Genomic DNA, 25348 nt, shown 5'->3' on the forward strand with positions numbered 1-25348 from the left:
GTTCCTGGAGGGGGCCACTATCCTGCAAAGTTTAACACCAATCCTAATTAAACACACCTGAACCAGCTAATCAAAGTCTTCAGGCTGACTACAACACTTCCAGGCAAGTGTGTTGGAGCTGGTTGGAGCCAAACTCTGCAGTACATTGGCCCACCAGGAATATGCTTGGACATCCCTACCCTAGGGTGTCCCATTCATCATTTTTGGTTTGGGAAGGGTGCTTTTTGTACACTCTGGCAGATCTGAAGAGAGCTCCACTGCAGACTTCTACCTGATAGTCAAAGCGGCATCACATCACAAAAGTGTGGAATCAGAAGATGACCACAAAGGCTTAGGATGCCATTTGGGACAGGGTCTAAATATGCATTTATTTGCCTCCAAAGTGATGAGGACATTACTGTGATTTTTTTTCGAACTGCTTTAATCAAACAAACTGCCATCAGACTAAAATAAACAGGAATTCTCAAGACTAGTGTCTATGTTTGTGAACAAACAATTCTTTCTCTATTTCCTCAGTGTTCTCTAGCTCTCAGTGTGTTTTTTGAGTTTCAATTCCAGTCACATACTGTATGTGTGAATAATCTAGTAGTCTGAGAGCAATGCAAGCAGTTGCTTACCTGGATCCCCCAGCAACCCACTTCCAGCACAACCCAAACATGTCCATTGCCTTATATCTCAGGTCTATCGTGTTGTTTCTCCTTTACTGTCATGCAACACTGCACCGAAACCATTCCTGTGGATTTCCCTCCATTAGACCTCGCTTCCTACCCTCACCAGCAATGGAATATCATATCCCAGTGTATTTTTCATACTACTCACAGATCTGTAGCGGTTACCCCAGGGACTTCCACTCCCACTGCAGCTGGCTAGGTTTTCCCCTCGGTGTTTGTTGCACGTTTGTTTCTCATCACAAGCTTTGATTAAGCACCGCGAGGTATGGACATGCACCTCGGTATAAAGGAATGCAGGTCAGTTTGCCGGGCCATGGATGACATTTTTGTAGAGAGGGTTTCTAAAAGAGGGTTATTTCAGGCATGGGAAGAAGCGAGCGAGTGATAGATGAGTGGCAGGTATGTTGGATAATGAATTTCTCCCGGGATTGGCTGTGTGTAGACCGATGACATCATCCTTTTGAAAAGAGCTGGAGAATATAGATTTCCTCACGTCGCTGTTTGCCGTCTAGATTTTCAAATACTTGTAGTCTTGGGATCACCGGGAATGGAAAGCTTGTTCAGAGCGATTAACAATCGTATCAGGCCTTCCTAAATGCCAGACTGACAATATGTGTGGAGGAGGTAATGAAAAATCGTACTAAACATCCACAGCTTTTTTGTGGCTGTGGGGGCGAGGCTCCACCAACTGTCGTGTTGGTTATGATCAATGCCGTTCCAGAGGAATTGAGTCACACCAGGGGTAATAGGATTCCTGTCTGTCTCATCTACCCTCTGCACCTTCACCCTCCATCCAATTAAAGATCCAAGCAAATGAAGCATCCTTCTCTTGCTCTGGCTCTGTATATTGAGAGAAAACAACGCCTGGAGTGCTTCTCATCTCATAGTGGTGCTTGATAATGGTGAAGGCAAGCGTTACTATTAATGTGGCTCACACTCAGGGTTAGGGATGTCAACAAATGTACTAAAGGACATGAGTGATGCCTCAAATTATGTTGCATGTTGAGAAGCAGATTCTAAGCAGTATGACTTGCATGTGGTGTATGATAAATCTTGTTGAAGGAGAAGAGAGCAGTATATGGACAGAGAGTGACAGCAGCTTGTCTGCAGACCTGCACAGAGCAGCAAGCTCACATTCACCCCTTTTCAATTAATCTTTCATACGCCTTTCGGCCTGTGAAGCAATTAGAGGTTTAGATGGGTCTGCCTGACCGTGGAGAGCACTCACTTCAGTACGGAGGTGAAGTGAGGGGGTAGTGCACTATGGCTTTCCATACAAAGTTTTATACACACAATACCTCCACTGCATCGCAAACCGCATCTCAAATACAGTGCTCTCTCTTTATTTGAATTCTCTCTCTCGCTCTTTCTCCGGGCGATGCAGGGGTAGATCAAAGGCACTGTGTGTGCCTGCTCATCATCACTGACTGCAGTGAAAGGTTAAGCACAGATAGACTACATGAATGTGAAAATATTCAAACGGTCTTGAAATCCTCTCACTGTGACGGCAAGGTGACTAACTGCTTAGTGCTTCATATGAATTCATAACTCCATACTTTGCTAGCCGGCTGGTGTAGCTTAGCGGTTAAAGGGATAGTTCAGCTAGAAGTAAATTCCATCAGTTACTCACCTTCATGTCGTTAAACTGATACGGAAATATCACTTCCATGGAGCATAACTTTTTACAGGAATCTTATGTCCATGGAGCAGAAAGAAAGAAAATAAGTTTAGCAGATTGTCACAAAACATAAAGGCAGTCCATAGCCTTATTTACACATTCTACCACAGTGCACAAACAAAGTTATATTGTAAAATCTCTTAGCATTTTCATGTAGTAAAAGTACCTGTCAAGGTTCTGAAATGCAAGTCAACAATATCTTCATGTGACGGCAGACTGAAATGTAAATAATTAAACTCCACTCTTTTAATGCCGTGACAAACCAAACCAACATCAAAGAACTAGCAGAAACAAAAGCTGACTGTAGTGTCGCCTTACATTGCCTCTGGCTGGGCCAAAATGTTATGCTTGAACAGTGCAAAGACAATAGCAAACAAGGCCGTAGATTTTGTGCCTGTGTGAGAAAATAAATAACTCTCCATACCGCTAGGTGGCAGTAGTCTGTCATAGAATTTTCACACCAATCTCACTTACGACAAAAGTCTGATCATCTGCTTGCCTTAGGCCCTGTCCCAAATGGAACACTTCATGTGCACTTTCGGTCTTGTGGACTTCATGTGCACTTTCGGTCTGAGGCTGCCTTAGAGGAGGACCATGAGGGTTTAGGGTACCATTTGGGAAAGGTCCTTAGTCACGTTCATTTTTTTTTTCTTGTGAACTGTTTGGTAATCTGAACAGCCAATCAGAGTGGACTCACCTACTGGCTCCATTGCCAATTTAACATGTTCAACTCAACCGAAAATCTCCGAAAGGGGTCCAGCTAGTGCAGAGGTGGATGAAGTTCAGGTACCAAAAAAAAAAAAAAAGCCCATTTCAGGCAGTTGCTAAAACAGACCAGATTTTCATTTACAATAACAGATACTAAAATTTGCCATTAGTAACTTACTTTTCACTTGCACTGAATCTCTGATGTGAGTCTGAGTCAGATTTGTGATTTCAGTGAATTGTTTACTGGAGATTCGTTCTGACCGGATCATTTGAATTTGTAAGTTGTAGACTCGACAACAGCTGCAATCCAATCAATCCAATTGTCTAGTGTGATTTGTGAACCAATTTAATAAGCTCAATGAAAAGAATCGGCGCGTTCGTGAATCGGACACAGCTATCGCATCTCATAGTGCATGACGATTTCTCCAGTTCAAAATAACAAGGATTTACATGTTTTTATGAAATGTAGTGAGGTAAAAAAGTACAATATTATGCCAGCATTATGTGCCAGCACTCAACAACAATTTTCATCGGCCAGTTGTCAACTCTTTGTACAAGTCATTACTCAGACAAGACTATCGCTTAAGAAGACTTGGAATATAGGGTTTGAGATGATATGGACCACTTTTATTGAACTTTTGATGTGTTTTATTTACAATTGTTAGTAAGGTGTCCTTTAAATATCTGGAATGGTTGCCAAGAAGTTGCAGGTTTGAATCCAGCCAGGAGCCATTCATTAAGCATTACAATTGAGCCCTTGTGCAAGGCTCTAAGTTGCTCCAGGGCTACTTTCACTGTAATAAATATTATATAATGTTGCTCAGGATAAAAGCAATTCAGCGCAATGTCAGTAGGGAGCAGTAGTAGCACTAAAGGGTTGATATATATTTTGGCATCCGTTCTCCACGGCCCCAGTGTAATCTAGGATCTTTAAATAGATGTTCTGGGTTCAATACAAGTTAAGCTTTTTTAAAAGCATAGTTTGGCCTCAAGTCAATAAATAAAGACTAAATTTTAAGCTAAATTTGTTAGACAAAAAAGTTCAGTAATGTCTCACACTGTGGAATGTTAAAAGCATAACTATGTAGCTAATGTTTTCATTAAGGTGCTCTACAGATTCTTCAGAACAAAAATGTCAGATATGTGAGCTATAAAAAGTTCTCAAAATGTTTCTTTGAATGGTGGGACTACTCTTTTATGTGAATGGATGTTTGGAAATACCAAGGCTATAACATTGGATTCATTCTTTTTTGGTGTTATGATGCAAAACGTACTGAGTTTATTGTCTTTGCATTGTTAACAACAGAGCTGAACTGGATATAAGGCATAAACAAGGTCAATAAATGATTTTGTGACATTAGTCTCATTACTAGGTCATGTGTGTAAGATTTATGTAATGGGCCATATTTTCTAATCTAGTTTTGTTCCCAGAACTTTAAGTACTGGTTTAAGGATTACAGTCACTCACTAAATATGTTAAATGCTATTTGTGTACAGAAAGACTCATTTGGCATGGAGAACAACAGTTTAGTGCGGCTGTGACCCTGTTACACACAAGGTGTACACACAGTTCTGTTTTTGTTACCTTGGTGGTTCCTTTTATAACAAAGCCTGTCTCTAGTGTCGGCAGCCTTGTGACAGCAGTTCTGCAATCAAAAATAAAGATAGGACTGTTACTCCATTCAAGGATGAACTCTTTTTTTTTTTCTTGAAGGGTAAAGCAGAGAAATAGTCCTATGCATTCAGCAGAGCCATATGTGGCTCTATTACAAGATGGGAAATGGGGAAATAAAAGGCAGCTGTAATGATTCCTGATATCCCCCTCAATAGAGGTCTTAAATAGCCCTACCTGATGGCAAGGTCTAGAGAACTCTGCTCTCACTGCTCCTCACATTTACATGAGGCATGTTACATGCAGCCGTTTGGGAAAGTGATGGACACATTCCAGAGCCGTTTCCCATCACACTTCATTTTATGCTACATTAGTACTGAAGGTCCAGTTAGTAAGATATTCAGATTGAAAATTGAAGAAATTTTCTTCTTTTTTAGTCTCTATGTATATTAATTACCAACTGTAAAGCATCACTGATTACATTACACATTTGAGGTAATATAATCAAACTATTTTGGATTACTTTTAGATTACATGTAACCTAACTCGTTTATCACATTGATTTAAAACTCTTGTAACATTCATCTAATTACAATTTAATATAATTAGAAGTACTTAATTTTTGTAGTAGTGTAGATTACATTTAATCAGTTAAATATTATATATACATATATGCGTGTGTGTGTGTGTGTGTGTGTGTGTGTGTATATATATATATATATATATATATATATATATATATATATATATATATATATCTGTGTGCGTGTGTGTGTGTGTGTGTATTTATATATACATATTAGTGCTGTAAAATTATTAATCGCAATTAATTGCATCCAAAATAAAAGTTTTTGTTTACATAATATATGTGTGTACTGTGTATATTTATTATTTAAATATTCATACACTTACATGCATGTATATATTTAAGAAAAAATTGGTATATTAAATATATATATGTATAATATATATTATATAAATATAAATACATGTAAATATTTTCAATATATGCTGTATGTGTGTATATTAATATACATAATACATATGCACAGTACACACACATATATTACTTAAAACTTATTTTGGATGTGATTAATCACGATTAATCGTTTGACTGCACATATATACTGATATATATATATATATATATATATATATATATATATATGTATAACTTTCATATATTATTATATATAGTTTTTCACAATATTTATGTTACTATATATATATATATATATATATATATATATATATATATATATATATATATACACATTATAATATTGTAAAAAAAATATATATATATTATTTTTATTTATTTATAAGTGATCACTTAAAAATGTTTATTGGCGCTCAAATCATAAACATCTTTCAAATCTTTAGTACATATTATATGTAATCACTTTTTCTGAATCTACAAAACCTAGTTAGTATGTATTTATATTATTTTAGTAATTATCAGACCAGAAGTGACTTTCGTATAATATTGAATATATTGCACACATTCAATATACCCGCAGCACAAGCACTGGTGTGTTTGTCCTTCTTTATGAACAGATGCGTCCACTCCAGTGCTGTCTTTTGGCACAGAAACCATGCCACCGCTGCTGGTGTATTTCCATGTCCCGCCTAAGTCCTGCAACTGTCCTTTGGGCCCTGTTGGACACAGCCCTGACTCTATCCCCCGGTCCCAGGACAGCTTAATTTAGCCCATTTGCCAGCTGCCCTGCACTCTGTGCATTTTTATTTCCTAATTATTATTTGTTAGGAGACCTCATTTCCTCAAGGTGACACCCTCTCCCTGTCAGAGGCAAGTTATTGTACCAGAAGCAGCGTGTGTAATTAAGCAAAGGAAAGCTGTCAGGTTGAGTTGAACCCCCAAATATCGCACATCCTGTTTTGAAGCGAAACCCACAGCCTTTAGTGTTTTGCACTAAAATGATTCCATATTCAAATAGGTGCCTTAATTTTCACAAACACTGCACTGGTTTATTTCTGAAAGTCATTGAATGTGAGCCTGCTCTGTTGGTTGTTGGGCCACATAGGAAGAAACAAAATGAGGCGCCAATGCCGACGTGGCTTCAAATATTACAGTAAGTGTTAATTGAAACAGCGCTCTTTAATGAATAGGGGGGGAATGTTCTGTTTTTTTGCCTCCAGTTTATATTTATCACAGAGAGCTCGTTTTTATTTTAATAACCATATGTCTTTACTTTTGAGTCAAGTTGGGGAGAGAGAAGTAGCACACATCTCACAATTTAATAAAATCATAGTCTACATTTTATGACCCAGTTTTCTTGATTTTTATTCCACATCTGAAAATGATTTGACGACTTAAATTCAATGAGTATTCAGTAGTTCATCTGTTTCACATTCTTCTATTTACATTCAGTCCAAGAAGTGTGTGTACTAAACTGAACTGAACAACTAGTTATTAATGCAATGACGGCACTCTCTTTGTGCCACTGACAGCTCGTGTGTGTCTCTCTCTTCTTCAAGCGACTCAAAAGAGGTACGTGTCTTGACTCATTTGCGAATTCTGACACAAGTCTGTGTCTCTCCGCCGCAGTGTCTCCCAGCAGCCGTGCGGTCTGGGGTCAGCCCACCAGAGACAGCATGCTGTTTAAAAGAGCAGCTTAATGAGCATAAACAGAACACAGTGGGGCTGCTGCACTAATAATTGTGTACAAGTAGCACACGCACATACATTCGTTCTCATCCTTGTTTTAGTGTTAATGGTTCCAGATTATTCTTTACGAGGAAGCGGGCGCATGCAGTTGCTAATTAGCATAAAATTGTCTCCGTATAGTTTGCTTTTGAGAACACACACACAGCAAGATCTGACTGTGAATTTTTCTTTTTTGTGTGAATTGTCCCTTTAAGATGGATCGTCTGTTGTTGGTCGCGAGAAATTAAAAAGCATACTCGTGTTTGCTTATGTACTTCATCATGAAAAGTTAATTTTTTGTGATGATGGTTAATTTTTTTTGAACTCCTGTCATCAACTGTATTTGTAGTCATGAAGGTTTTTATCCATTTTTAGACCTTGACAACTTTATATGTACATCTTTCTTTCGTTCCGTCTCTTCATCTGACTGTTTCATCTTAATCAGAACATAAATATATAATAAAAATATAGAAAATAACAAAAAAATTTAAAACCACATAACAAACTTACCAAAAATACAAAACATAAACTAAAAGTATACAATTAAAAGCAAATTTAAAATATGGAAATATAATATAAATCATGCTAAAATAACACATTAAAAGAGTGACAAGGATATTCTTCCAAATTCTCATCAGAATAAAAATGAAAACTTGAAATATGAAGATAAAAGCTATTTTTAAATATTATAAAATATATATATATAAAATATAATAAAATAGCACTGGTTATACTATTTTGAAAAAAGTGGCCAGGACATTCTTAAATTCACATCAAAATAAAATGAAAACTTAAAATATGTAAATAAAAGCTCACCTAAAATATTACAAATGTTATAATAGTATATAAATAATGCTAAAATAATACTGGTTATATTATAATGAAGAGAGTGGCCTGGATATCCTTCAAAATTTCTCATTATATTAAAATTAAAAACTAAATGTACCTTAAAATAATACAAATATTATAATAGTATATTAATAATATTAATATAACACTGGCTATATTATATTGAAAAGAGTGGCCTGGATGTTCTCTAAAAATATTCTCAACATAAGGATGAGTAAGTCATGGCAGGGTTTTTGTTTTTGTCTTTTTAACTAAAACTAAAGAAAGCCTGTGTAAAATTGTTTGCCTCTTATGACTCATAATTGTAGTCCCGCTTGAGCCCCTACAATCCTGTATTCTTTCTCTGTCTGTTTAACTCTGACTTAGTCAAGAGTGACTCACATCATCTCGGGGAATTGTTTTGTTTTCCAGAGCCCACCTACATCACGATGGCGCCCCCTGCCTGCGGCTCTCTGGACAACTGCACACTGGGGGACAAGAGCTGTCCGTTCGGCTTCCGGCTGGACTCCAGCGGCTGCAGGACATGCAGCTGCAAGACACGTAAGTGAGCTGAGACGTCACCGGAGAAGTGCTTCATCTTCCTCAGCCCATACAGACGATGTCAGGTGCTCCTCTCTCCAGACACTGACTGGCTTTAGCAGAGATGTTTATGAGGATAAACACTGAAGGGCAGGTGGATTAAGGGATTCTTTTATGCTAAGAAAGGCTGAGTGAATCCAAGTCTGAGAAAAAAAGATCATAATGCTGATTTCAGTGGTTTAGGGTGGGACCACAAGACTGGTTGTGGATTAAAAATAATACTTTTTTAAGATATACGCTACTTGGTAAACGTTTGGACACAATGCAGATACATGCTTAAATCTGAATGCAAATATATGCTAAAATGTATGTGTTTTGCAGGCAAACAGAAAATGTGTCCATGAATTTCTACCCAAATTAAATGTTTCTACTGTAAATATAATACAATATAAATATGCATATATATTATTATGTTATAATACAACCTATTATATGTATGAAATACATTTTAAAAAATCTATTAAAAAATGGCACAATGTACTGCATTAATATGGAGGAATGTTCTATATTTATTTTATACTGGTACTATACCTGTATTTGCACCTCATTGCATTGATGAATGTCTGTAAAATTAAGTAACATTAATATAAAATAAAATAATGTTCAGTCAATATCCTGACAGAAAATCATCAGTACATTTTATGTTGAATAATAATATAATATAATATAATATAATATAATATAATATAATATAATATAATATAATATAATATAATATAATGTTGGTTGCTTCACAAACTACAAATAAAATAAAATAATATGATGAATAAGCTCAAGACTTATTTATTTAGACTGGCTTTTAATTTATAGCAGTTGTTGTGGGATTTTTTTTTTTTTTTTCTTTGTGGCATGTATTTTTTTTTTTTTTTTTTTGGCTTTATATATTTTGTTCTTATTTTTATTTTAGATTTCCTGAAAAGCATTTTGGTTCACTTTGAGTGTTGTAAAGGGCTGTATAAATAAAGGTTGATTGATTGATTGAAGATGAATATAGTGAAGGAAAAACAGAAAAACATTCAATTTAATCCAATGAAAGCATCCACCAATCTAAATTTTTATTAAATAAAATTATATATGAAAATTAAACAATAATAATGGATGACTTGAAGAAAATGAAGGAAATACAGCATTATATTATTCTATTCTATTATAATTTCTTTATGTATTAGCATATGTTGCGTTTCTCTTGTTTTTGCCTCCGTGTCTGTGTTGGTCTTAAAGCATGTATGTTAAGGTAATTAATGTCTAAAGGTGTAATTAATTAGTCTCTTCTGTTTTCTTCAGGAGAGGAGTTGTGCAGTGGTCTAATTGCCAGCTGCACTCTGAAATGCCCTTTTGGTTTCCAGACTGACATCCACGGCTGTGATGTTTGCCAGTGTCGCCCACGTCACAGGAAGTGCAAGGCTGTGGCCTGTGCCAAGGACTGCCCCTTCGGCTACATGTAAGAAAACGATTATCTGCTTCACAGAAGTAGCAATAACAAGAAGTGCATTTTCTAATAAACTTTCAATGTTAGTGGAACAGTATGTGATTAAATCTCTGTTGACTTATAAAGCTATTCCTGACATTGTTTCCTTGAGCCAGGCTGGTCTTGAGGGACCTTCACACTAGTTTCATTTTAAGGCAATTTGAATAAAAGTTTGTCTACGTGTTAGTTTTAGAGCTTTAAGGATTAGTATAAGAATGTCTTACTTCTTCCTAAGTCTCCCCTGACTTAAGTAATAATATAGTTCCAAACCATTTTTATCTTTTATTTTATGCCATAGTCAGCCCAATGATTTTCTAAACTATTAGGAAAGGCAGCAGTCATTAGTTGTCACAAACTAAAGCGAATCCCACGCTGTTCCTAGCACGGTCTGGAGAAATTGTGAATGACAAAATGATCTTCTGCGCTATGCTTTGCTTGTATGTGCAAGTTTAGAGCTGACAGCTAATTAGGGCCAGCTCAGATCAGCGCCTCTGATTGCAACGCGTAAAGGATGAGCTGCGATAGCAAAGCTGAACCCCCTAATCTACACAACACCATGTCTCGACGCAATGACGGATAAACACTGCTGCTCCACATCTACAAAAAAAACTGCTCCAATTACACAGGCAGATCGCTGAGCCAATTTGTACAAACTTTTGTGAAGCTGTGCAGTCTGCAGGTTAAAGAGACATCTTGTGACGAATGGAGATGAGAAAGAGAAGAAAAGAGCAAGAGAGTACACACGACTACTTTCAGTGACTGATGACTTATTGTCAGGAGACAACTTTCTATTCATGCAACAAAATTGGGAACTTGAATCCGTTGCAAGCCAGATTCAAACTTAAAAAACCCACATGAGCAACACCAGTCAGTGTCAGAGCATGTGCACTAAATGCTGGTTTGTTGGTTTTTGTTGGCAAATGTTTCTTTATGTAAACCGTTTATTTTGGTATATAATGATTAATTTCACAAACCACATAACACCGTGTCCTAACTGATGGTTTATTTCCCAAAAGCATCGCTGGCCAACTATGGTTGCAAGTTCTGTTGTTAGCAACAGAGTTGAAGAATTAGATTTTCCAGAACCAGAGTTCCAACGAACATTTGCAAACAGCATTCCAAAATTGTGTTCAGAAGTACAGCTGGAACAGTAGAATTGGTAATTTTGGAAAATTGAAGGTCCGGCACAAGTTTAACACAGGCGACTGTAAATTCTTAAATCGAGAACACATATCCTACTTTATTACACTGCATTAGCAGTCAAGAATAACTTTAACAGGTTGCCAACGTTTACTAAACTCTGGACTAGTTTGACTTGCTGCTGATCTGAATGGCGATGTTGACTCGTTGACACCAAATTCGAAACATGTAGGAGGAAAAAATTCAAAATCAAATTTGGCACCATATTCAAACCGGTCATAAATTGCTGGAAATTAAATTACTGGTTGATATAGCCAGATCTCAATAAAGTTTATACACGTTTTTGGTCTTTGAACTGGATTTGGTTCAGGACGTTGTCTGTGGAGGCTTTGCCAGGCACAGTTCCAGAATTAAATCATGAGGGTGCTCTCACATATGTTTTTGTCCCGTCCATTGCTATGGGTATCACTGTGTCAATTACTGCTATTTCAAGAGTGAATCCAGCATTAAAATGCATTTGTCATTCCCAAAACTTTGCAGAGTGTCAATATGCACGTTTACATGCACACCAGTAACCTGTCAACCCAAGTAAGCTGCGTTTACATCATTAATAAATCAGGTTATTTCCCTGTAGTGACATCAAAATATAATAATTTGCATATCTGATTTTTCAGTTGTGATGTTAAATTGAGCTTGCAATATGTCAACTTGCAACATGTCGGCGGAAACTTACAGCTCGTATATTATCCTTTCATGCAGTTATAAAAACAGCATTGTGACTGAACCACTTCTACTTCTGCTGCACAAGACACATTTTTATCATTTTCTGAGTCATGAAAAAGTCACCTTTTGTGATATATTTCCTTCTTTCTTTACTGCAAGACATTTACTTGGTCTAAATGTTCTTAAATCTGCACTAACGATGCGTTCCTGTCACAAAAAAAATGACCATACTCTGATAAAAGAAAACTGGTTACCGTGTTTACATGACCTAGTGTATTTTCGTCTTATTAATCATAATCAGTTTAAGAACGTGCATGTAAACACGCTCAATGTCTGAAAAAAATTGCTTTGTGCAAATTCTAAATGTTTTAGCCTAGAAAGCAGGTAATTAGCTCCCTCCAATCTCGCAAAGACCTGTTATTATTAGGACTATGAGTCAATTAAAATTTAATCCTAATCTAATTAATTAAAAGATGTGTCGATTAATTAATCTAATTAATTGCAATCAATATTTGGCTGTGAAAATACCCCCCAAAAATTAAAAGATTAAAAATGTTAAATACCCCTAAAAATATAAAGCTCTTTTTGTGTTAAGTAAGAGCAGTAAGGAGACATTACAAACAGTAGCTATTAAAATAAATATTTGATTTTATTCAACATCAGATGTATTACACCAGTGGTTCCCAAATGTTTTCAGCTCTCGGCCCACACAACTAAACACATATGTTTTCGCGGCCCACTGCAAAAAAAATTCACTGATTGTTGGGTTAATAATTAAGTTCTTAGAAGCTAGATTGTTAACTGTATTTGTTGACTGAATTAGGGCTGTGCGATATGGACAAAAAAAATAACAATCGCGATGTCTTTGATCAGTTTTGCGATTTCGATTTTAAACACGATTTTGACACAGATTGGCTTTACAGTCATAAATGCATTCAGGATGAATTTGAAACATATTGCCGGAAGAAAACCAATTAGAGCTTTATCAAAAAGTTGTAACGTCTCTTGAACAGACATAAGTAAAAATAATCACTATAGTAAAGTAATTTCTAGACTTATGGCAAAAAAATATAAATAAATAAATCCAGTGTCCAGGGACTTTTTTTCTTTTTTGCCATGAATTGTTGATAGATTTCATTAATTGTAGCGGTGCCTCGGGTGTCGAAATAGATCTGTTAGTTACATATTATACAGGTTCACACATACTCCGCCTGCAGTGCATATACAGTATGTGTATGCAGTGTAGAAGCAGCAGCGAGAGCGCGTTATTGTAACGCGAAATCTTTTACAGTAACCTTGTTACACGTTACATGTACTTTCTATTGCAGTACCAATAAATTATCCATTATTACATGCAAGTAAACCTAAGCCAAATCCTATCCGTAACCATATAGTAATTACATGTAGTTAATTAATATTGCTCAGTACTTAAATATATAATTATACTGTAACAAGGACACCATAAAATAAAGTGTAACCTGAAACTTTTATTTAAACCGCATCTGGACTTTGTTTGTTATGAGGTGATTGAGTGTACAGAACTGCACTGAATAAAAACTCCAGCTCACACGCTTCTGTTTGGCTATTGCATTCAAGAAATCAACAGAAATGTCTGTGATTGGCTACATTGCTCAACATTGCAAAAACACATTGTAAATGGCAAGCTTTGATGCCCTCCAGAGCGCAACCACAAATATGCACAAAAATGTATATTTTCCAGATTTTTAATTGAGGGTGCTTTTGTTTGAGGTTATTTATCGCCCTCTAAACCCCCCCCCCCCCCCCCCCCCCCCCAACAGAACTGGGCCTGGGCTTGGCTAAATGCTTAAAATTGCAGGGGGGTGGCATTGGGGATTCCATGGCTACCGCCTTGATTATCTTCTCTCTACTGTCTCATTGAATAACCCCTAAAATGTTAAAAGTTAACAAAAAAATTTAAAAAATAGGTGTACTGTTCCTTTAAAATATAATAAAGACCATTATGACAAGTGCAGAGAAGGAGGAAGCAGTTGGCTGGTCTTGTATCTCTATAGTCTCCTATCTGAGGCTCATTCCCTCAGGTGTGGTTGAATAAAGCAGAGTCTTTATTTATCAGAGTTTGGCCCCTGGCCCGTCGTTGTCTTTCCCCACCTCAATTCTGCCGTCATGAATGAGCACACAAGTGCAAATGCTTGCATCTCAGATTCTAATTTTAGATATCTATTTATGCCCCCTCAAAGTTATGGCCGAGGATCAAGCTCGCGGCCTGAATAATGCATGCAGCTTAGCGCAGACTTCCTCCTCTTGCACAAAGAATATTGATATTCCCCACTGCTGACATCATACCTGATAACTTCTTATCACCAAACCAAATACGCACTGCACATGGCTGCTTCTCAGCCCTATTATTCATTCAATAAGAGCGGATAGGAGGATGAAGGATGGGAAGAAGTGTGTGTGTATGAGATGGGCAGTTGGGGTTCAGGCCACTGTACTCTGGATGAGTTTGTTCTCCAAGGAAGGTGTCTTGGACATCAGGGAACATTTTGATTGGTCGTTTTGGTTAGTCGTCTTTAATGTGCCATCTGCTGACAGGACTCCAAGTAAGGTCAATAAAGACTCTCTCATTCTTTCCTCTCTCTCTCTGCTTCTCGCTCTGTTCCGGTGTTAACGGATGACATTGGACCGTGTCTTTGGCACCTGGTGTATAATGCCAAGCTTTGATGTGCCAATGACAAAGTGTGCTGAGAGTGTGCACTGACTCTTTATGAAGGCCATATGTCTTGAAGTGTTATTTTAAAGGTGCACTCTGTCTATTTTTTATTTATTAAATTTTTTTGTATATGTTGTGCAGGCAAACTTATACTGACACCTAGTGGCATGGATCCAGAAATCCACAAATAGAAACGTGGTAATCGCAGTAAGCTATTAATTAATTTCTGTGATTGATAGTGTCTAGTAACAAGATGTACACAGATAAAGTAGTTTTTGACTAGTCGTGATCTCACCATGGCTGCATTCAGGAGGCAACCAACTCCATTTCAAATAAATCAGCTTTTATTAGGGGCCATTCACACAAACATGTTTTTGTGTTGAAAAATGGGAGGTGTGAGCACTGAAATGGCAAAAATGTGCAGCTGCCTTTTATAAAGTTACTATATTTGGATTTGTGGTTTGATTTGATTTTGAAAGTTTAGCTAAAAAAAAAAGTAAATAGAAAGATTCCAGTGGAATGCAAAAACACATTCTGTCTGAACAGTCCCTTTATATATATATTGGGAAGGATGTTATTGTTATCTAAGAGATGTCATGACAAATAAGAGTTGACAGTGTTAATGTGTTTGGTCTTGGTGGAAAAGATCTGCTGCTTCGGAAGAGAAAGTACCAGGATTTGCTACGACCAATACGTCCACAGACATGCTGCTATGAGCATGTAAGAAATACTCCTGCTGCACATAATACAACATAACCCCCATATATAAGATACATGAAGTTGCCCCATAGTGGATCTATACAGGTGGAACTGGGGAAGGTGGATGGTTTCTGAAACTGCTACAGCAAACAATAGCCAAGAATTTGAATGTTGAGAAACATGCTCATTGGCTGCTGATGTGAAAAGACACCATCCAGCTGGGCTGTGTGAATAATGATGTGATTACATCAGATTGAGTTAGAAGCTATCGGTCTGCGCTATCTAGAGTTTCATGACAGAATGTTTTATTTATTTTTTAAAAGGGAAAGCTTACTGCATTATGCATGTATGTACATATTAACAAGCTTACTTGTTCTTTCTCCCTTTTTTATCAGTAAGAACAAGCATGGCTGTGACACCTGCCGTTGTAAGAAATGCCCTGAACTGCCATGTGACAAGTCATGTCCAATGGGCTTCCAGCACGATGAGTTGGGCTGTCTGATTTGCCAGTGTAGAGGTAAGTCACTGTTTTGCCTTTTATAGACCTAGTGATTTTGCATTATCTGCTTTAACTACAGCATGACTGTTACATTTCTCATTAATAGTTCCAAATTTGAAATCTTAAAAAAATATATGTCTGTAAATGCACATCTTTTGAATTTGAAATATTTAAGTATTATACATTTAAGTATTTTTAGTATTTATATCAGTTTATATTTCAATAATTTGAGGATGTGCTTTTGTCTTTGTCTTTTTTTTTTACTTTGGCTATTCAGATCATTTAATTTTTATTTCAATTATAGTTTTTATAGTTTTCATCTTATTTTTTAGTTCAGCTTTAGTTCAGTTTTATTTATATATATATATATATATATATATATATATATATATATATATATATATATATATATATATATATATATATATATATATATATATATTTAAGCTAAAGGAAATTGTAGTTTTAACTACAAAAACATTGTAATGAACTGTATAAGTTTATTCTGATTTAATATAATTAAAAATTACAATTATTTATTACAGATTGGTGACTTTTATCATATAACTGTTGTGGCAATTTTATAAATACAATAAGATACTATAGGCCCCTATAACACCCCTAACCCAAGGTAAAATCACTGCAGCTCATGGCTTATTGCTTTAATACATAAGCAAAATCTGTTTAAATGCCCTTGAAGTAGACACCTAACATGGATCAAATATTATTTTCCAATTTCATTTTTTTTTAAATCAAATAAAAAAAAATTAAGTAATTTATATTTAAAAATCTAAGTAATATTAATCAAAAGCTATTTTTTTTCATGTCCAGAGGTGATCTAGTGCTACACTGGCCCCATACAGCTGAATCGATATGTTGAGGTGTTATTCCTTTAATTTCCAAGTGTGAGCCATGTGCACCAAGAGAACTGCTCCAATTCAGGAGACCAGGGTCTCCAGGATGACTCAGCCCCCTCCACATATTTTCCATTTATTTTGAGGGCCACCTGTTGCATATACAAAAGCCTGGCTCGCAGTTACTCACAGCCCTCCATTATTTATACGACTCTTGTGTTTCTCATTTGATTCATCTTCAATAATGAAGCTGGCACGTGAAATATTCACAAGCTCGGTTCATTTAATGAGACGAGAGAGCAAGGAAAAAGACACTTTTTTTTAATCTCCCTTCGCGTTGAGTTTTTGAAAGCGTGCATCCTCCACATATCACCCAGACAGGATTTTAATCAATGTGAAATGGTTCTGTGATATTGACTGGGGCCTGGCTGGAGCCCTGCCGCTGTTATGGAGAGGCAGTGAGAGGTGACGCTCTTGGCAGATAGAATGAGATTTGAGAATGTTTTGTGCTCTGGGGTTTGGGGCGTGCGAGGCATCACTTGCATATTTTGTCATTTCACGCTGTCTGTGGTGCAGCCGGTGAAAATGTTTCACTGAAGAGGTCAAACGTCTGGAATATAAATGCAAAAATGATTCAGGGAATCCTCTGGCTTTTCCTGTTTTGCTATTAAAGGGATAATTCACCCAAAATTGAAAATGTGATGTTTATCTGCTTACCCCCAGGGCATCCAAGAAATGATATGCCAATTGCAGGGATTAAAGTTCTCCGTCGTTACGACGGATTTCCGTTAATTGTAGCGAGTCATCGACGGATTTCCGTCAATTACACTGTTCCGCCTGTCCTTAATGTTTTAAATTCACTTTTCATAATTTTAATGCTGTATATATAGGCTTACATTTCTCAAATAGTGTAATAAATGTCTTAATTTTAGTTTAAATAGGTCTTAAATTAAGGAAAGACAAAGTGTATTCAGCCTGCTGAGGAGGATGTGATCAAAGCCTGGAGTGGAGCGAATGCACGTTCCTCTCTTCACTATAAGCGTTTTGTTATCACTCCGGTATGGATCCACTCCGGGTTTTGGTTTAGTTTTGAAGAAGTACATGTCAGGCTACGGCTGAGGTATAATTATGTTGGCTTGGCAACAAGCCAACATACTGTTATGCTATTTAAACTTCTTCTTTTTCTTCTTTTTCTTATTATTATTTTTCTGACAGAAATTCTGAACGCTACTCCTCCTAGGGCTATCTTTTAATTATTAAAAATTAAGCAAACTTAACATTTTGGTAAACAAAGGGGATTTACTATTAAAAATAAAACATGGAAGAAATGTGTTTTTTAACCTTAAAAAAATAATGTTGGAATTTTTTTTTTTTTCTTGTAGTAGGCTATGTACATTGTGCTGAACAATAGTTTTTAACCGGACTTTTATTTTGACGGGTTGGCGTACCTTTACAGTTCTGTGTATCTGATTTGACGCTAGTTTTACTCTAATCAAACGGTCAAATGCTCATGAAATGACTGTCAGAGCAGTTCTGGAGATGTTGTTCATGTGTCCACGTACTTATTTATTGAGACGCTGAAATCCCCTGGAGCGTCACGCTCGCTTCAGTGTGTTTAATGAATGAAGACGCGCTTCTGCTCCATTCATTAACAAAGACACGCAGAACATGCAGGATTCATATTTAAATAGACTGTTCCAGCTTAATATTTACAGATATAAGTCCATATCGTGATTTGATGTAAGTGCAATGACCTATTTTTGATTAATTCATTCAAATTTGGCAAATTCCGTGCCATTCCGCGTTAAACTGTAAATTCCGTTTTTATGACTGGATTCCGCGATTCCATCCGCGTTTTCTGCATCGCGGAATCATAGGGCCCTAGTTGTGGTATGCCAGCTCTATCTTGAAATGAACACACGCCACGACGTTCTCTTTACAAGTCAATTACACTGTTCCGCCTGTCCTTAATGTTTTAAATTCACTTTTCATAATTTTAATGCTGTATATATAGGCTTACATTTCTCAAATAGTGTAATAAATGTCTTAATTTTAGTTTAAATAGGTCTTAAATTAAGGAAAGACAAAGTGTATTCAGCCTGCTGAGGAGGATGTGATCAAAGCCTGGAGTGGAGCGAATGCACGTTCCTCTCTTCACTATAAGCGTTTTGTTATCACTCCGGTATGGATCCACTCCGGGTTTTGGTTTAGTTTTGAAGAAGTACATGTCAGGCTACGGCTGAGGTATAATTATGTTGGCTTGGCAACAAGCCAACATACTGTTATGCTATTTAAACTTCTTCTTTTTCTTCTTTTTCTTATTATTATTTTTCTGACAGAAATTCTGAACGCTACTCCTCCTAGGGCTTTAAAGCCACAAGCCCCAAACTCGGCAGACACCTGCGGGATAGAGCGGTGCTGGTTGCTATATCTTTTCAGACTGATCAGACTTAAAGTTTTTTTTTTATTAATTTTTAAATGTCAAAATACATTACCCATAGATTTACATTATCTGAGAAAAATTGCGCCCCTAGTTGCAATACCCGAGATTAAGGGAGGAGTCGGCCGGGTTTCGTTTCACTTTTAAACCGGTTAAAAATACCAAGTAAATAATACAATTTCCCTCAAACTGACAAGCTAAACCAACATATCTGATTATTACAGGGGCAGTGTTGCCAACTTAGCGACTTTGTCGCTAGATTTAGCGACTTTTCAGACCCCCATAGCGACTTTTTTCCAAAAAAGCGACTAGCGACAAATCTGGCGACTTTTTTTGACAGACCTTATTTAGTCTCTGAGACTCTCCGGTACTGCCGCACTAGCTCTCTTTCTCTCTCTCTCTCTCTCTCCCAGCGTGCGCACACGCCCCTCTCTTTCTGCATAGATCTGCTTCTGCTATGTTCAGCGGGCAGAAAGGAGCAGCACTTTCTGTTAAAAAAATATATTCTGTTGCTTCTAACTCTATTTTACATACAAGTATAGCCGAAATCACAGTACAATCATTATCTTAATCTTATGTGTATGTGATTTAATTAGACAATGTCGTGAATAGGATTTTAGTGCAGAGATTAACATCTTTGAGAGCTTGTTATGTATTTTTAATGGACCGCGTTTCAGTCATTATAATATTAATTCCGTTGTCGGACAACAAAAACATTAAAATATAATAATAAAAACTTTTATTGAGAATTTTGGCTGCCTTAAAACGCAGTACATGAGCATAGAAAGGGCGAGATAATATGACGCACTTACGTCATGAATATGCTAATTAGCATATGACGTCATCTAGCGACATTTAGCGACTTTTCAGGCAGGGTTAGCTACTTTCCATTGAAAGAAGTTGGCAACACTGTACAGGGGTCAGGGCTCATTAATAATTGATTTCTGGGCAGAGAGCAGTCAGAAAGATGAGAGAAGAATCACTGCTGCTATCTCCACGGAGCTCACAACGAGCGAATTCATTCTTATTTAAGACCTTTTAAAACGGCGATTGCACGCAATTCACACGTTAGAACACACCAAGAGCTAAAATCAGATGTTTCTGAACTGTTTAAAGTAATAACATGATATATTAGTGGCAGCGCAACTGCCCGCGAGCTCGCGATGTATTTCTCTGAACACTTGAAGAGAATTTACAGCCTGTCAGATTAAAACACTGCAGCGAAACGGCACAAAATGAGTGTTTATATGTGATTGTGAGATTTTATCTGTCAGGCTGAACCTCACATCAATTATTATCCATCGTCACAACATGGTAAAGTCATTTATATATATTTTTTAAGAGCTTCTTAAAATAAATATTCCTGCGAATGCACACAATCCACCAATTAGAACACACTAAGAGAAAAATCCAGGGGTTTTTGAGCCGTGTATGTGTGCAAAATGCAATATTTGACATCGCGAAGGGGAAAAAAAAGTTACATGACAGCCGCGTTTAGGGGAGAGATCACACAAATAAATAGGCTACACATTTCATTCAGACTGACAAGCTAAACCAATATATGTTATTATTACCGGGTCAGATCTCATTTATAAATTATGTCTCTGGCCAAAGAACAGAGAGAAAGACGAGAGAGAAATGAGGACTTCATCAGCATTTTTTAAGCGCTTCCAAAAATAATATCACAGCGAATTGCACTAATCCACCCATTACAACACAACAAGAGCAGAATTCAGGTGTTTTTGAACTGTTTATGTGTGCAAAATGAAATATAATTTGACAGCGTGATACAGCTTATGAATACTGGAAGGAAAAAAAGTCACGACAGCCCTTTAACTCTGGAGTCGATTAACGCATATACGCGTTTTGAGTCATTTTCTCCTGATAACCCCGACAATTACTTAAATTACACTTTCAGTTTTAATCGTACAGATAAGAGCAATACATCAATCGAATCTGTAAAGGGTCCACTTTTTTTGGATACAAACATAATAACAACAAAACTTTGTGCACTTATAAAATAAAGATAACAAACAAGGTGTGCTGTCTCCAGCCTTGGTCTGCGCTGATCTTCATTTACAGCACGTCATTAAAATGAACTGTAACTCCATGAATACTCAACGAATAGACATGAGAGATATATCTATAGAAGGCTTGACATGTCTACTTTTAAACCAAACAAGTGCTGCCGAACAAATATTCTGTGATAAAGTAATCCATATCAAAACAACGCGATGTCCTTTTTTCACGTCTTATGTGTATGGAAGGCCAAGAGGGTCAAATATACACGTGAATTTTTACGTGTCTCTGTAAAGGGTCTACTTTTTTTTGGATACAAACATAATAACAACAAAACTTTGGGCACTTATAAAATAAAGAAAACAAACAAGGTGTGCTGTCTGCAGCCTTGGTCTGCGCTGATCTTCATTTACAAACACGTCATTAAAATGAACTGTAACTCCATGAATACTCAACGAAGAGACATGAGAGATATATCTATAGAAAGCTTGACATGTCTACCTTTAAACTAAACAAGTGCTCCCGAACAAATATTTTTTGATAAAGTAATCCATATCAAAACAACGCGATGTCCTTTTTTCACGTCTCCCTCATTATATCTAATGTGTATGGAAGGCCAAGAGGGTCAAATACACGTGAATTTTAACATGTCAACAACACGTTAAATACGTGTATTTCATGCGTAGACAACACGTATTTAATATTATTTATTTATCGGCGCTGCACAACATGGTAAAGTAATTTATATATATTTTTAAGAGCTTCTTAAAATACTATATTACTCCGATATTATATCCAATATTAGTTAACGCGTTAAATACATGTTGTTTACACATGAAAAATCAGCGGGTATTTAACGTGTATTTCACGTGTTAAATACACGTGAAACACACTTGAAGTACAAGTTAAAAATCAGTTTGAAGAGGTCAATGTCATTGGCTGCTGAGGACTTGGGTCAAACCACTTCTGTGAGCTTAGAAGGGTGTACCATTCATAGACAGGCAACCACCATTTAACATGCTATAGATCAGCTTATTCAGCCTTATTATTTAGTCTTTTTTCTTTTCCGTTTTGTATAGCCTAAATAAATAATATATTTAAGTTTCAGTTTTATGAAATATTTATTTTATAATAAATATTAATTAAAATTTTGATTTAAATTCTTTAATTTTTCAGTAATGTGTGATAACTTAAAATATGTTTTCAGTACTATTAAAATAAGATTAAATTGAATGGTATTTAGGAGATTATGGTTTTTGCATGACTTATTTCACATTCAGCTAGATAACCCTGTCGTAGCTGTTTTCATAGCCTAGGCTTTTTATTTAAAAAGTAAACAGCAAGGGACCATGGAAAAAGACTGTCGCAGGTGTATTTTTTTATGGTATTATTTATTTATTTTTTTGGCAGCGGGGCAACTCAAGAATGCTGGGCACACAAGTACTGTGGCTCTTTTGCCCCATGGCCAAGATGGCCAAGCCAACATCAAAGTTAGTTCACTAACTTTTAATTCTAGTTACATTTAAGATAGCATGGACACACTTATAATGCAGGAAGGCTCCGATGTTTCGGAGATTGCTAAAAGTGTAAAAAATAAATGGAGATGGGCTTGGCTTAGCGAAATTGGGAAGAATGGCAAGCCTTTTGGTTCGTGGGCTAAAAAAATCAAACAACCAGGTACGTGTCTTTGCACAGTATGCCACAGGAAATTTCAATATGGCAATAATGGCAAAAAAGTGCTAGCTCGCCATCAATCAGAAGCTAGTCACAATGCTGCCGTTCGTGCTCTACAGTACACATGCTCCCTGCCTGGTGCCACAAGTACCACAACGGAGATTCATGCATCTATGGCCGACCGTGTGTGCGATGTAAAAGTGCGCATATGTTCTTTCATAGCGGAGCATGACCTGTCGTTCACAGTCTCACACCTTGTCAAGGTATATTTTTTTTCAAAGATTACAAATAGCTTTTAAAATATGCAAACTGGCAATATTAAAGCGGTTTAATCTCCCCTTAAAACGCTATTGGTCTCGACTATTTAAATAAAGTGTTTGTTAAAGGAATATGGCTTGGCCTGAAAAATGTTCAGTCAGAAGATTTTTTTTCACTTTAATCCCTGCAATTGCCATAGTTCAATATTTTGAGTGCTCACTTGAAATTTCAAACATCTACTATGTACCATACTCACAGGTTGTGATTCAGTCATATTTCAAGAGTGAGGGTTTTGTGAATCCCGCTTGTACTCACCAAGATTAGAAAAGCAGTTGTCAGTAAAATGACGGCAACACAACAAAGACTGGGCTTGTACTGCTGTGGTACAGTGGAAAAAAATATATTTTAACCACTGATTCTTTGAAAAAAATGAATTTACTTTGACAGTATGGAACACAGCGTCTTCTCGGCATGACGAACAAGCTACCGTGTTTGAGGGCGGTTCAAGTTGCTGCATAGTCGGGTGTTATGCAAATGTGATACTCCATGACGTGTAGCTGTTACGGAAATGGGGTTCGAATTACTGATAACTTGTTTAGGCTGTTCAGAGTTAATGCTTTCAGCTCTCAGTTTTCCGTTGATGTGTTGATTGTTCATTCATTGGTTCCTCCGTGCAGATCAGAGCTCGACGTCTGTGGCTCCAGCAGTGAAACTGGGCTCCTGCTTGTCTATGGATGGCCGCAGGCACGAGAATGGGCAGAGCTGGCATGACGGATGCAGAGACTGTTACTGCCATACTGGGAGAGAAATGTGTGCCCTTATTTCTTGCCCAGTTCCCCCCTGTGATAACCCCACCATCCGACCTGGCCACTGCTGCCCCACCTGTCCAGGTGAGCCAAAACTGCAACATACTTACATTATGATCTCCATTGATACTTCACGATAGATTTCATATGTTAAAATATTTTTTTTTCTCTTTCAGAAGAGTCGAGTTCCCATAAGCCGGAGCTGAACGAGGCGTCCGTGTGTTTGGCTCCGGGTGGAGAGTACTTTGTGGAGGGAGAGACGTGGAACATTGACTCCTGCACTCAGTGCACCTGCCACAGCGGCCGTGTGCTCTGTGAGACGGAGGTGTGCCCGCCCCTGCTCTGCCACAGTCCAATCAGAACGCAGGATTCCTGCTGCCCTCACTGTCCAGGTGCGCGGTCAACAGAAGCCTTAATGTTTGAAAAGCATTGACAGGCCTGCTCTAACTCACCAAAACCTTAGTTTAGAAGCACGTTGCGAAAACTTGAATGTCATGGAGAAGCCAAAGTGGCTGTGATATTTGGATCTTGTAGGACTACAGTCTGGGGAGGCAGAAAAACATCCTTTTTTAAAAGATTTATTATTGTAAGGACTTTTAGAGCATAGAGGCGTGAGACACCTTCAACGGGAGGAAAGTTAACAAAACGTGAACGTGCATAATGCATGTGTTTGGTGGAAATGATGAATACTGCATTGGCGCAGGAGTACATGATCAACAGTCTGAGCCGAAAGGATGCCAGAGGAATAGAATGGATGCACATTTCAGAGATTGTTTCAGTAACTCAACTATAACTCTGCTCTTAAAAATGTTCTAGACACCGCGTAAATCATTTTTTGTCTTTCTAAATGAAAGAGAGAAATGTAGATTTGTTTTTCAAGATTGGAATGTTTGAGTTGCTCTGAATATTTATGTTTTTGAATCATTTGTGTATTTTCACTCTCACTATAACATGGAGCAAATACAGCCCCAGAGAAATATGGTGAACTTATTAGCAAATTTCAAATTTCATGCTTGAATTCAAAGACGTGGTGTCCCAGGAGACTTTTAGAAATCCGTTGACTGTCAGTTTCATTTTAGCTTGTAAACTGGATCTCATTTAGGTCAACATCAAAACTGTTTACTTACTTAATACATTTCTGGTCTTATTGTGAAGGATCTAAGGATTTAAAGAAAAAAAGTATTTATAGTTCTGTCATTAGATGGCGCAAGCTGATGGATCGTTAATGCTAACTTATGATGTTCACAGCCTTAAGCCTGGAATACACTACATGACTTTTAAAATCTGAACAGATTTTTAAAACGCTAAGCA

At 37.0% G+C, this 25348-nt stretch overlaps 1 protein-coding gene across 2 annotated transcripts in view; it reads left to right on the forward strand.

Annotated features, from left to right (window-relative positions):
- The window catches only part of crim1 (cysteine rich transmembrane BMP regulator 1 (chordin-like)), a 125387-nt gene that overhangs the window by 89542 nt on the left and 10497 nt on the right, over positions 1-25348 (forward strand). For both annotated transcript variants that reach the window (XM_052580124.1, XM_052580125.1), the window contains 5 exons: positions 8598-8726; positions 10050-10206; positions 15883-16004; positions 23909-24121; positions 24214-24429. In XM_052580124.1, coding sequence (XP_052436084.1) covers positions 8598-8726; positions 10050-10206; positions 15883-16004; positions 23909-24121; positions 24214-24429 — 837 coding nt within the window. The remainder of the gene's footprint in view (positions 1-8597; positions 8727-10049; positions 10207-15882; positions 16005-23908; positions 24122-24213; positions 24430-25348) is intronic.

The sequence above is a fragment of the Carassius gibelio genome, chromosome B17 (genome assembly GCF_023724105.1).
Source record: "Carassius gibelio isolate Cgi1373 ecotype wild population from Czech Republic chromosome B17, carGib1.2-hapl.c, whole genome shotgun sequence".
In the NCBI taxonomy this organism is placed as follows: Eukaryota; Metazoa; Chordata; class Actinopteri; order Cypriniformes; family Cyprinidae; genus Carassius; species Carassius gibelio.